Source organism: Equus asinus, chromosome 20 (assembly GCF_041296235.1).
Source record: "Equus asinus isolate D_3611 breed Donkey chromosome 20, EquAss-T2T_v2, whole genome shotgun sequence".
Classification (NCBI taxonomy): Eukaryota; Metazoa; Chordata; class Mammalia; order Perissodactyla; family Equidae; genus Equus; species Equus asinus.
In genome coordinates this window covers 90,841,766-90,854,063 of record NC_091809.1, presented here as the reverse complement: position 1 = coordinate 90,854,063, position 12,298 = coordinate 90,841,766, and the positions used below count along the sequence as shown (strand labels likewise).

Below are 12,298 nucleotides of genomic sequence, written 5' to 3'. Positions count from 1 at the left end.
TGTTGAAGAGGAAGAGTGCACCAAGTGAAGACTGAGTCCAGTAGAGTACTTGGAAAATCTAGTGTGTGTGGTGGCCTGGAAGTCAGAGAAAGAAGGCATTTCAAGAAGGAAAGAGTGGCCAATTGTGCTAAATGTGGCTGAAAGTTTAAGTAGGATGGAGACATAGAATTGATATTGAATTTGCAATATTAATATTATTGCTGACTTTGACAAGCACAACTGCAGTGCGAGGGGCAAGGAGGGAGACGGATTACAGTAGTGTGAGTCATAAATGGTAGAAAATGGTGTGGAAAATATGAGTATAGACAAATCTTTCAAGAGAAAGAGAGTATATGTGCGGGGGGGGGGTGTTATGGTTCATGGAAGTGTTCTTTAAGATGAGAGATACGAGAGCATGTGTGTAACCTATAGCAATGTTCCACTAGAGATGGAGGTGATACAGAGGAGAAGCATGCAAATCCAAGATCAATTTCTTTGAGAAATAAGAGAGCTAAGTATCAAGAATACTAGTGGAAGTTTTGGTCTCTGATGGGCTCTTTTAAAAGACACAGTAAGTTTGGTAGTGGAAGATGAAGAAGTCCTATAGGACTCCTCTTTTCTCAAGGGTATATAATGCAAGCTCGTAAGCTGAGTGAAGGTGTAAAATGGCGTTTTCAAAGAGTAGCAAACAGATTGTATTAGGGTGGTGCAATAGGATACTATGTTCCTGGAAAGTAAGACTGAGGATTGCAAAGAGTCAAAATTTCCAGATCAATTTATGAGTTAAATAGAATCACAATGAATATACCAATGGGATTTTTGGGGGGCATATAGCAGATGATTCAAAAGTTCCAGGAAGCATAAGTCAATGATAAAACTTAAGGAAAAGTTGGTGAGAAGAAAATGGCAGAAAGAGTCTTAATAGACCACTAGAACTAGAGAAACAAGCCCAGAAATACAGCCTATTGCCATTCTTATAAATATTTATAAGAAGACAGTATATAGTCAAGTGATTGTAAAAATAATCATAATAAATAAATAATATGGAAGGATTATTAAGAATGCTAATAGGAAATCAACTATTTGGAAACAATTAACTTAAAGCCTCACCATATATCATATATGAAAATAAATTGTAGAGAGATTGAAAAGTTATTTTTATATTTTTATAAATTACAAATTATATTTTTATAAATAAATATAAATATCACTTATTGCTAAATTACTAAGAAAATCTAAAAGAAGTATATAAAGATAGTTTTCTGAACTAAAAATGGGAATTATAAGGCTACAATTGCCTGAAAAATACAAAGGAAGAAATGGATATAATATGTAACTACATAAATACCGTAACACTTCCTATCCAACAAATCCTACTAGTACCAAAATATAAAGTGAAAATAAATGTTGCCACATATAACTGTCAAACAGTGCATGATCTTCATCTGTAAAGAACTATAGAAAATCACTAGGCTAAAATAAAAAAAGTAGTATAAATGAAAACATCTGCTACATTTCATTAATATGCTTAATAAACTGGCAAAGAGAGGTCATATGATAAGACAGGACTAGAAAGAGTCTAGTGGGGCAGGTACTCCCACATAATGCTCCCAGAATGCAAAATGTTTCTAACTTTCTGGAAAGCAATTTGACTCTTCGTAACAAGAATTTTAAATAGTGTCATTGCCTATGGCCCCCTAATTCCCCTTCCAGAAATTTGACCTAGGATAAAATCAAACCCTCTCATAGAAAAATTGGGAGGAACGAAAGTAAATGTAAGTAAATGCCTAACTATATCACAGAGGACTCACATGATGGAAAATTATCTAGTCATTTAAAGTTAAGCTTTTTCCTCCCAATTATAAAATAAATAAGTCAGGGGGATATAATATATGCATGGTGACTATAGTTAATAATATTGTATTACATATTTGACAGTTGTTAAGACAGTAGAGCTTAAAAGTTCCCATCAAAAGAAAAAAATTTTGTAAATATGTGTGGTGACGGATGTTAACTATACTTACTGTGGTCATCATTTTGCAATATACACAAATATCATATCATTATGTTGTACACTTGAAACCAATATAATGTTATATGCCAATTATACTTCAATAAAAAAATTGTTTTTCAAGACTATTTACTGTTTATTCATATAGTAGTCAGCAGGTTTTAAGCACCATTTGCCAGCCTCTGGTCTAAGCACCTGACATTTATTTTCTTATTCAATCCTCGCATAATTGAGTTTTCTAGAAAGTGAATTATATATTTTACCCCACCTTTCCTGTGGACACTGACATATACATGTGCTCACCTCAAGAACATAAGCTCCTTGCAATGGTTTTGATGTTTCATAATGTGTTTTTGGACATCTAAGGTCACATTTTTTAAAGATTCAAGCAGTACACACAACAGTTGTCCCTCACTGTTGTTGCGTCCCTAATCATCACTTCAAATTTAGGTCCTTTACATTCTCTTTTATTCATTTCTCTATTTTAGTTTTAATTTTAGGCAATATAAAAATGCGCTATTGGCCTTTACCACTATCTCAACATAGGTGTCATCTTTATTTATGTATTTAATATGGACTGATTCTTAAGCCTGGAGGACAAATACAGTCACAAATCTATTATTCTGTCCTATTAATTTGCTCAAAAAATCATTTCCCTAATAAACAAGAAGACCAACATATCTTCTAAGGATCTTCCTCTAATAATTGTCTAAGAATCTAGGTCAACTGAGACCGGTCCTCCTCTGATGTTAAAAGGCTATTGGAGTTTGGTCAGCTTAAACTTATTGCTGTTTTTCACTGTTGCTTGGATTGAAATGGAAAATTAGGCCCCTACTATCTCTACTTGGTAATTATGTGAAAGTGATGCACTCCCATGCATTCCATTCTAGTTCTTTCACAACATGGACCTCCAAGGACAGAGTGATGTGTCCCATGTGAGTGCAGCTTAAGGTCTCTATGCTCACAACTACAAAATAAATAAATTTTTTGAAGGGTTTGTATCATCTCAGCAGAGTGTCATGTACAGACCAGTTGTGTATAGCATTTTGATTTGAAGAAGAAATGGTGAGAGTCAAGCCACGAATCCTCCTTAGATGTTAGAATACGTCAGGAGCACGTTCTTTGCCAAGACTCTTCTCAAGGCCCCCATGACCTCCTTATTCCTGAGGCTGTAGATGAGGGGGTTCAGGGCTGGGGTGACAATTGTGTAGAAAACAGAGATGATGTTGTCCTGCTTGGGGCTGTGGAGGGAACTGGGCAGGACATACATTAACATGGCAGCTCCATAGAACATCCCAACCACAGTCAGGTGGGAAGAGCAGGTGATGAGGGCTTTCTGCCGCCCCTCATTTGAGGGCATGTGGAACACAGTAAGTAGGATTAGTGTATAGGAGGCAGCAATGACAGAAAGAGGGAACAACAGGAAAGTAACACCTGTCACATAAACCAGGAACTCATATCTAGAGGTGTCTGCACAGGCCAACTTCAGCAGAGGTGGGATCTCACAGAGCAGGTGCCTGATCTTCCGGGATGCACAGAAAGGGAAGTGCATAGTATACAAAGTATGTCCTAAAGCACTGAGGGATGCCAGGATCCAGGATGTGGCCGCCATGAGCCAGCAGATCCTGGGCCTCATGAGGACCATGTAGTTCAGAGGATGGCAAATGGCCACATACCTGTCATAGGCCATGAAGGCCAGTAGGAGGTCCTCTGCACCGCCCAGCATCAATGCCAGGAACATCTGAAGGGCACAGCCCCCAAAGGAGATGGTGTTTTCAACACGCAGAAAATCCACGATGGCCTTGGGAGTGACAACAGATGTGAAGAGGAGGTCCATCAGCGAGAGCTGCCTGAGCAAGAGGTACATGGGCACACGGAGTTGGGCATCCATTGTGATGACCAGGAGCAGCAGGCCATTGCTAGTCAGGGCCAACATGTACAGGACTGCGACTGTGGCACACAGCAGCTCAGGAGAACCACTGTCATTCAGAATCCCCGTCAATATGAAGCCACTTCCCCGGGTGGAATTCCAGCGCTCCATTCTATGTTGTGTCTTTACTTGCCTGGAACCAAATGGATTCTCCATGAAGTTTTGCTAAGATGGTCCCCTAGTTTCACAATATCAGAGGCCCCTGAGGATGGCAACATGCATCAGATGAGGTGTTGTGCTTCCCACCACTAACTGACTTGAACTCTTGATCTCTGAGTTTCTGACTCTTTTAATTGTATCTCGATGCAAAAACCATCTAAACGGAGAACAAGCATTATAGTAATAGCTACACATTAAGAGATGACTACATGAAAATACTATTCAGGACATCAAACCTGAATGTCATTTTTCGGGAAGATGAAATCATGTCTCTCCTAAGAGTAAAGCAATGTTCTGGCACCCATGCCCTTGATTAATTTTGTACCTATCTTTTAAGACTAATGTTTGACTAATGATTTAAATAGCCAGTGTTCTGCATAGACCTATTCTTAATAGGAAATTCTAAAATAGGTACAGAAATGTGATTTCAGTAAGACATTCCACTTCTTTTTCCATATAACTTGTGCCCACATTTGTTTGCAGCACTCCAGGCTGTAGACACAAGCCTCATTGGAAGACCTAAAGTGTGTCCATCTTAGTCACCTCTCTGGACCAGCCCCACACTCTCCATGTGCCTGAGAGAGAAGGGATTCTAGACTGTCTGAGACTAGGAGGCAGTGTATTTGACATGGTGTTGCTTTTAGAGATAGACCTTCAGGATCAATACAAACGTAGTTTTTTTGTTTCTTTAAACTGATTATAATAAAATGTGAGCTTGGCAGGACTCAGAAATATAGCAGATGAGGCCCTGCCCAGAAAGATCAGAGTGTTTCTGTTTGACGGAAATGGTGAAATGTTTACGCAATAGAAGAGCATGTGTTGAATCTAAATTTAGGCTCTATAATCCTATGTTCCCTCTCCAGCAGCTGACCCAGATTTCAACTCTCCTTCCTTCAGGGACAGAGTATCCACACTGGGTTGAAGGGACACAGGGACAAGGAGAAAGGGCTCTTGTTCTGCAAGCTGCTGTTGGAGCGAGGTACCCAATCCCAGAGAGAAGCCAGAAGAGACAGGGACCTGAGATTGACAAATATCAGTGTCGTGCATCATGGGTACTGGACAGATAAAGCCAACTCTGAATATGTGTTATAGAATCTGTAAGTGAAGCATCTTTCTCTAAATCATTTCCCTATATTGTGGCTTCTATATTTTGAAATTTCACTGGTTTCTATTGGTCTCTTATGGTTCCACAGGATTTTAATGGTAAAAATATATTAGAGCGTATGACAGGCATATCATCTGCTCTTAGATGGCCCTTTGGAGGCATTTACCACCAGATTGGTGCACAAATGCCTTATCAGAGGCCAGAAAAGCCCACTGGAGTCTAAGGACAGGTATTAATACTTCCACCAGGAAGCAGATACACAGGCCTGGAATGTAGCACAGACCATTTCATCATCCTTATTAATTCCTCTTCATGTTTAGAACACCAAGAATAGAGGGAATTGGGATGGGTATAGAGCCCAAAGTGCTAGAGAAGCTCGAGACAGAGTAACTTGAGTCTCAGGGTCTGCTTTGGGCTCTGTTTCTCAACTCAGCATTCCTAGAGGCTGCGCACTTCCCTGAAAAACAGACAAAGTCCTTACCTCAGGTGGTGAGAAGTCCAGCTACCTGACCATGCAGACTGCCCTGGGAGTTGTTTGAAGGTCAGTGATGTTCCCATACAAAAGGGGAAGGAAGATAGAACTTTTCCAACAGCATTCAATTTGTTTAATTTTTGCTATGTTGTGTTAAGAGTCTGAAGAGTCTGACAAATGTTGGGGTCGGGGCCCCACCTGCTCCTTCTCTTCCTCTGCAGGTGTTCTCTGTAGATGCAGTAGATACACACAGAGAGCTAATATAATCCTTGTGTAGTTTCTATGGAACAACATGGAACTGTTGTCAGACTGAGTTCTTGGGTCCAGATGCTCAGATGTTCATTTACTCTTGCTAGGTTCTGGGAACAAAGATGAAAGCAGCAGGAATCTGGAGGAAGTAGATATTGGAAGAGCTGCCCAAGGGAGACCCTGCCTGGCTTCACTCTCCCTGGGGCAACAGTGAGCCAGGGCCCTGTCCTGAGGGGGGCTTCTCTATTCTTCTCCTAAGTTCAGAAGAACTTATATTCTCAGCTGAAATGGTCTCCCCTGGAAATGCTGGTCCGGGAGACAGGATGTTAATGAATCCTCTTGGGCATATTTCCTGGCCTGGTATCCCTGCTCTCTTCTCTCACTAAATGAGCTTCTCGACTCTAGCTTTCTATCTCACCCTAAGGGAGGCACTGATGGCCCATTTATAAATTGCTGACTAAACAGACCAGGAAGCAAGGGCCCCTTTCATGGTCAGCCTTCCTGCACAGAGATTAGGTGGTTTTTGTGGCATCTGCAGGATACTCCTTTGACTTTCCTCCCTGTGGTCTCTTTTATGATCCTCTTAGCTTGGACTATTTCCAGTTTAGTATGACTGTGCTTTGTGGAGTCTATAATTGCAAGATTTTATTCACTGATCTTTGGCAATCCAGTGCATCCTGCGCATGAGTTTGTGTGTCTTGGAGTTACTGTTGTCTGCCACCAGTGATTTTTGAAGAAAGTGGACAATTTTCTAACTATTGAGCAGGAAAAATAAAAAGAAGTACACATGGTACTGAAGCTGTAGAATGTCAATGTTAATGAAAACTTTTAAATGTTCCCAGAGGTAAAGGACAGATTACCCACTAGGTAAAGACAATGAGATGATAGTGGACTTTTCAATGACATTAATAGAGCAAGGAAGAAAACCTTCAAAAGTGCTGATGGAATATAACTGCACAACTAGAATTCAATGCGTAGCTGAACCATCATTAAAGAGTGAGGACAAACTAAAAACAAAAACTAAAAGAATATAATGCCAAAGACCCCCAATAAAATAATTTTAGCGAGATTTAAAGTGATGTCCAGGCAGTGTATACAATACAGGGAGCAATGGTGAACCCAGGAATTGGTTCAATAGATGAGTTTTAAAACTTAATTCATTATAAAAGGAATAAATATATTTGTATTTTTAACAGTAAAACTGAAATTCTTGACAAACATAACAAGATGGAAATGAAGTTTTTCTATGGGTTCTTAAAGAAGACTGTAGAAGCAGAATACTAAAAACTTCTGGTTCACTTATTTACAACTATTACTTCCTATATATTTTCCTCTTTATTAAGGTATAATTTACATACAGTAAATTTCACTTTTTTTTGTATACAGTTCTGCAAGTTTTGACAAATGTATATAATCCTGTAACCACCATCAAAATCAAGATATGGAAGTTTCGTCCACCCTACACATTCCCTGACGCCCTTTTGTAATCATCTCCTGCCCTCACCCAAGCCCCTGCCAACAGTCTAGTCTATTTACTGTCACTACTATTTTGGCCTTTTCCAGAATGTCATTAAATGGTATCAGACATTTGGAGGCTAGCTCCTTCCACTTAGCATAATATGTTTGAAATTCATCCGTGTTGTGTCTATTAGTAGTCCGTTGTCATTTATTACTAAATCCAATTGAATGGATGTATCATAGTTCATATATCCATTCATCAGTTGAAAGACATTTGGGTGTTTTCTTGTTTTTTTGTTGATTATAAAAAAAAACATTTTAAACATTCATGAATAGGTTTTGGAGTGAGTATAAGTTGTCTATTCACTTGGGTGAACACCTCAGAGTGAATTTGCTCAGTTATATGGGACATCTAAAGTTGATAAGAAAAGGACAATCTGTTTTCCGTAATGACTGAGCCATTTTGCATTCCCAATTTTATTCTCATTTTGCATTTTATGAAGCTGTAAAAAATGGGTTCTTTAAATTCTTATTCAAAATGAATGAAATACTGCCTGAAGTTTTAAACTGCAAGACTTTCCAAATAGCATTTAAGGAAAAAAGCAAGACTTTCCAAATAGCATTTAAGGAAAAAAGAGGAATTAGGGGAAGTGAGCAGGAATATGTATGCAAGTAGAGTAGACAGTGCAATTTAAGACAGAGAGTCATCCAGGGAAACACACACACAATCACATACATTTAGAGTTGGAGAGGAAAAACATTAATAACAAGTCCTGTGTAGATAGCAATGTTGGAAGCATTCTTACAAAATTGTTTAAAATTTTTTTGAGATATGTGGATTATAAAGACTTATTGTATCTCCTATGGAACATAGCTTTAATTTAAGCCCTTATATGCTCATTGGTCATCCTAAGTAATGATATTAAAATTCATATTTAGCATTTTATAAATATATAAGCTATCTTTTTTTGTCAGATAGATGAATCATAAACCTCTGTCTTCATTGACAAACACAACTGCAGTGCCAGGGGGTGGGCTGAGGGTTGATGGGCGAGGGGGAGCCTGATTACAATCTCATGAGTCATGAATGGTAGAAAAGGACGTTGAAGCTATGAGCATAGACATGTCTTTCAAGATGATTTGCTCTGAGAAATGGGGTCTACCTGGAGGGGGAATGTGGTTCATGGAAGGGTTCTTTAAGATGGGAGCTACTAGAGCATATATGTAAGCTATAGCAAGTGTTCCAGTAGAGAGGGAGGGGATGCAAAGAGAAGCAGGCAATTCCAATCCTCTGTTCCAAAGTATGGCCTCTGGTGAGCTCTTTTAAAAGACAAAAAGCTATGGACAGATGTGCTGGTAGATTTGGCAGTAGAAGATGAGGAACTCCTGTATGACTTCTCTTTTCTTAAGGATGTATGACTCAAGGTCATAAGCTGAGCAAAGGCGTAAAATGATATTTTCAGAGAGTAACAGACAGATTGTATTTGGGTGGTGTAATAGGATACTATGTTCCTGGAAGGTAAGACTGAGTATAGCAAAGAGTCAAAATTTCCAGGTCAATTTGTGAGTTAAATACAATCACAATGAATGAACCAATAGGATTTTGGGGGGCATTTAGCAGATGATTCAAAAGTTCATCAAGAAGGTTAAATAGAAAAGTTTTATGAGGAAACATGGGAAGGGAGAATCTTAATAGACTACTGTGACTAGAAAACTAGCCCAGAAATATTCCCTATTGCTATACTTATAAGAAGACTACATAGTTGAACAATTGTAAAATATATGTTTATATTGGGAATGTTTGTTATTTTAAAAATGTAATTCAAAATTTCTACATCTGCTTTACATCTACTGCATTTTTTCTTTTATATTTTTTGCTTCTTGACCCTCTTAACCAATTTCTTCCACCCTCCACCTCCCTCTGGCAACCATCACTCTGTTCTCTGTATCTATGTGCTTGGTTGTTTTGTTTTGTTTTTTTTTTTTATATTCCAAGTATGAGAGAGACCATACCATACAAACACCAGCAAACTGGTATTGATTAAATAATGACAATTAACAGGTGAAATTTGGGGGACAGGATGCTGTTGGTTTTATATTTGTTTTACCATAATTAACCTGAAACCTGCACATATTTTGCAGATAGTTTCATTGTACACAATGAAATTTTGCCAAAGAGTGAAACAAAAGTGCAAGGAATATTGTGGAATTCATGAGGGAAGCATGGTAATTGTTTATTTTACAGATGTTCAAGTCCAGACATTGAGACCTCAGCCCCCAACCCCACTCCATCTCCTTCTGTTAGGTCCCTGAAGAAAATAAGTAAATAAATAATATGAAAGGATTATTAACAGTGCTCATAAGAAAATCGTCTATTTGGAAACACAATTAACTAAAAGCCTCACTATGCATCATATGCCAAAATAAATTGCAGAGAGATTGAAAAGTTAAATATCACTTATGACATTATTAAGCAAATGTAAAAGAAATGTATGGAAATCTTTTCTGAACTAAGAATGGGAATTATAAGGGTACAATCACCTGAAAAAGACAAAGGGAAAGATGGCTATATATCAACTACATAAATATTGGAACATTTCCCTATCCTACGAATCCTATCATGTGATAAATAATAAACTGAAATAACCAGCTCTTGGTTTCGTTGATCTTTTCTGTTGTCTTTTTAATCTGTTTCATTTATTTCCACTATGATCTTTATTATTTCCTTCCTTCTACTAATTTTGGGCTCCATTTGTTCTTCTTTTTCTAGTTCTTTTAGGTGTAAAGTTAGATTGTTTGAGGTTTTTATTGCTTCTTGAAGCAGGCCTGTAATGCTATGAACTTCTCTCTTAGAAATGTTTTTGGTGCATCCCACTGATTTTAGTGTGTCATATCTCTGTTTTCATTTGTCTCTACATATTTTTAAATTTCTTTGATTTCTTTGATGACCCATTGGTTGTTCAGTAGCATGTTGTTTAACCTCCACACTGTTGTTTTCTCTGGCTTTATTTTTGTAATTGATTTCTCGTTTCATACCGTTATGTTCAGAGAAGCTACTTGACATGATACGTCTTCTTTTTTTTCTCCGCAAAGCACCAGTACATAGTTGTATATCCTAGCTGTACACCCTAGTTTTTCTATGTGGGAAGTCACCTCAGCATGGCTTGATGAGCAGCGTGTAGGTCCACGCCCAGGATCCAAACCAGTGCACCCTGGGCCACTGAAGCGGAGCGTGTGAACTTAACCACTACACCACTGGATCAGCCCTGATTTCCATCTTCTTGAATTTTGATACTTGGTTTTGTGGCCTAACATGTGATCTATCCTAGAGAATGTTCCATGTTCACCTGAGAAGAATATGTATTCTTCTGCTTTTGGATGGAATGTTCTATATATGTCTGTTAGGTCCATCTGGCCTAATGTGACGCTTAAAGTTGATGTTTCCTTATTGATTTCCCGTCTGGGTGATCTATCCATTGATGTAAGTGGGTACATAATACTGCTGTCAATTTCTCCATTAATATTTGCTTTATATATTTTGGTGCCTCTATATTTATAAATGCTCTATCTTCTGGCTGTATTGACTCCTCTATCATTATGTAATGCCCTTCTTTGTCTTTTATTGCAGTCTTTGTTTTAAAGTCTATTTTGTCTGATATGAGTATAGTTATACCAATTTTCTTTTTGTTTCCATTGGCACAGAAGCTCTTAGTTGTTCACTCACCCATTGCTAGCTGTGCTCCTTAGGCAATATGTTAGCTGACTCCCACTAGGTTCAATAGATAACACCTCCCTGACTCCTGAGTCACCATGGTAACAGATGCTTCAGTTGTTTTTCAGAATTAGGAGTCAACTCTGTCCAGTTCACATCAGTGGAGACCACCAACCCGCCAACTGGATGTGCGCAGGTGCCTGATAATTGAAATCCTGATGTCAGGGAGATAAACCTCCACCTTCAGATCATGCTTGCACTGCCAGTGAACATATGTCCTATGAAGAGGCATGAAGTTTGAGTATGCCTGTGCAGATCATCAAAACACCTCACTCCTTGCTTCCAATCATCTATCCCCACACTTCAGACCGCCTTATCCTCCTACCACATAAATATCCTTAAGTCCTCATTTTGGGGGAGGCAGATTTGAGGCTTGGTCTCCCATCATCTCACTTGGCTGCCTCGTAATGAAAATCCTTGCTCTGCTGCACCCTCGTCATTTCAGTGATTGGTTTTCTGTGAGACAGGCAAAATGAACTTTGTTCGGAAATAGCCAGAGCCATTTCCAGGAAGCACAGTGAGATAGGATATTAATTGGCATTAGCAGCAAACACATTTGAGAGGAGTTCCTATCTAGCTCTGTCACTTCTCAGTTCTGTGAAGTTGGACAGATATTAACTTTTCTTGTCTTCTGTTTCATTATCTTAGAATAATACCCATCTGATACTATGTACAATAGATGTGTATATCCTTCCCTCCACAGAGTAGATACACAACAAATCGTAGCTACATTATTATTCCTCTGCTCCCACTCTGTGTGACTATATTTTCAATTCCAAGAATTTCTATGTGCTGAATCTGATATCAGATGCTTCTCTTATTTTTACTAGGACTTTCATTTCCTCCCAGCTCTGGCTGAATTCACCTGCATTCCTCAGAAAGAAAGACATTTTACCTGTGAAGTGAAATAGTTTGATTCTTTATCAGTATTCTCCCTACTTTTTTTTTAATTTATTTTTTATTTTTTATTTTTTTATTAATGTTATGATAGATTACAACCTTGTGAGATTTCAGTTCTACATTTTTGTTAGTCATGTTGTGGATACACCACTTCCCCCTTTGTGCCCTCCCCCCACCCCCCCTTTTCCCTGGTAACCACCGATCAGAACTCCTTATCAATATACTAACTTCCACCTATGAGTGGAGTCATATAGAGTTCGTCT

General features: G+C 38.5%; 1 protein-coding gene across 1 annotated transcript; it reads right to left on the bottom strand.

Moving 5' to 3' along the window:
• Positions 1-3,080: 3,080 nt before the first annotated feature.
• LOC106837774 (olfactory receptor 2AG2-like) lies at positions 3,081-4,031 on the bottom strand. Its single transcript, XM_044753474.2, has one exon. It carries the CDS (start codon positions 4,029-4,031, stop codon positions 3,081-3,083), a length of 951 nt encoding a protein of 316 aa, XP_044609409.2.
• Between the last annotated feature and the right edge of the window lie 8,267 nt (positions 4,032-12,298).

Coding starts and splice junctions, on each gene's coding strand:
- LOC106837774 (XM_044753474.2), bottom strand. CDS start 4,031: ATGGAGCGCTGGAATTCCACCCGGGGAAGTGGCTTCATATTGACGGGG.